This window comes from Trichechus manatus, unplaced genomic scaffold (assembly GCF_000243295.1).
Source record: "Trichechus manatus latirostris isolate Lorelei unplaced genomic scaffold, TriManLat1.0 scaffold00030, whole genome shotgun sequence".
Classification (NCBI taxonomy): Eukaryota; Metazoa; Chordata; class Mammalia; order Sirenia; family Trichechidae; genus Trichechus; species Trichechus manatus.
In genome coordinates this window covers 11,889,599-11,891,273 of record NW_004443966.1, presented here as the reverse complement: position 1 = coordinate 11,891,273, position 1,675 = coordinate 11,889,599, and the positions used below count along the sequence as shown (strand labels likewise).

The following is a 1,675-nucleotide window of genomic DNA, read 5'->3' as shown; positions in this document are numbered from 1 at the left end:
TTCAATTAAAGTGGATTTCATTTTTATCTTTACAAATAGATACTTTATTAGTACTATGTGAAAAATTGCATAAGGATATAACTCCTATGCTTCCTTACTGTCATCCTCAAGGTATACCTGGCAATAAGAATTAAGGCTTGTCTTCTATTTATATGACTTTAAAATTTGCCCAAATACAAACAAGTATCTTAAATTTTCTTTACTGTAGATCCCTTTGATATACAACTGCTAAGTGCATTTGATTTTTTTTTTTTTTAAACCGTCTTTCTAGTAGTTCTGATTTTGAGTGAACTGTTACATTTGGTATGCCTCAAGAGGTTGAATTTAGTACCTTTCAAAACCCTTTTGCATTTTTAAATAAACTTTTACATCTATAATTTATTTAAAAGAAAATGGTCATAATTAACATGAAGTGATCATAGATTTCATTTCTGTTGACCTTAGCTTGTGGAGGTATTTGTATTTATCAGAGAAGATTGGATCATGTGTTTCTAATGGGCAATAATGGTGACGACCTCTCTTTCAGACTCGTTAATGGACACACCCAGGGCAGAGACAGTTGGAGAGGTTAATACAAGTGAAGATCAAAAAGAGGAGGAGACAAACGGATGAAATGAAGACATTCTAGAAAACCCACATCATGATGCTGACAATACTGTAAATGTAGAGGAGGAATTAAACCTGAACCAATCCTTTTAAAATGTACAATAGTAACTTTATGTTGCACCCAAAAATGATGTTACTGAAGTTGGATTGGCCTCAGCTAGGAGAGAAAATGTGTCTGTTAACTTGCTGTTCCCCAGGTTTGGGGTTACTGTCTACAGTATTTTGTCTACTTTGAGTGAAAATCCTTACCTAGTAAAACTTTTGCAGCTTCCTGTTTAAAATCTGGTATTTATTCTGGTATTTATTTATAATTATGCTTGTCATTTACTTATTAACTTTAGTTACTGTTTATTCTCTTCCATGTTTATTTTTACACAGATGAATATGACTTCATAAAATTAGTAGCTAATAAGCAATTTCTGCAGCTAATGTGCCATTGGGTGCATTGTTTTCACTAAATTGGGTGATGTTTTAAGATGTAAATATTTATTGAATATTAATGTCCATTTTTTAAAAGAAGTAAAAATTATTTTACAAACTCTAGAGGCTTTATGAACATTTCTCATCACTATTTAGTACTGCAGTTTACACTTCTGGTAGAATGTTTAAGGTCTCCATGTATTTACATGTATTCAGAGTCGTCACTTTAATATTTGAAAGGTAACATGAGAGACATACATTGCGTGGCCTGTATAGGTGCTAAATATACAACTTCAAATAACAGGGCACTGCTCTCTCTGACCGACTAGTTGGAGAGCAGTTTGCAAAGTGCCTTGGGGGATACAGAGGACTTAGGAGAGTTCACAGGAGTGACCTTTGAGTTGGCAGAGCAAATTGCAAGTATTGGGAAGAACACGTACAGTAGTGACAGAGAAATGAAGATTTAGGAAATAAGGAAGACTTGGGAATGGTGAATATAGGCTAGAGGAGTTAAGGCTGGATGGTGAGAGGACCCCACTAGAGTCCTTCCCCTGCCTGAGCTTATTAACTTACTTGGTGGAGGGAGTAATTACAGAGAAAGCACCTTGTTGACAACCAAGTTCAAAACAAAGTCTGGTTCCTGGCAAGA

At 34.8% G+C, this 1,675-nt stretch overlaps 1 protein-coding gene across 1 annotated transcript in view; it reads left to right on the top strand.

The window, feature by feature from the left end:
- Positions 1–1,665, top strand: part of TIPIN (TIMELESS interacting protein) — a 14,399-nt gene extending 12,734 nt beyond the window's left edge. The window contains exon 5 of the mRNA XM_023729860.1: positions 527–1,665. Coding sequence (XP_023585628.1) covers positions 527–612 — 86 coding nt within the window. The 3' untranslated portion in view covers positions 613–1,665. The remainder of the gene's footprint in view (positions 1–526) is intronic.
- The last annotated feature ends 10 nt before the right edge of the window (positions 1,666–1,675 follow it).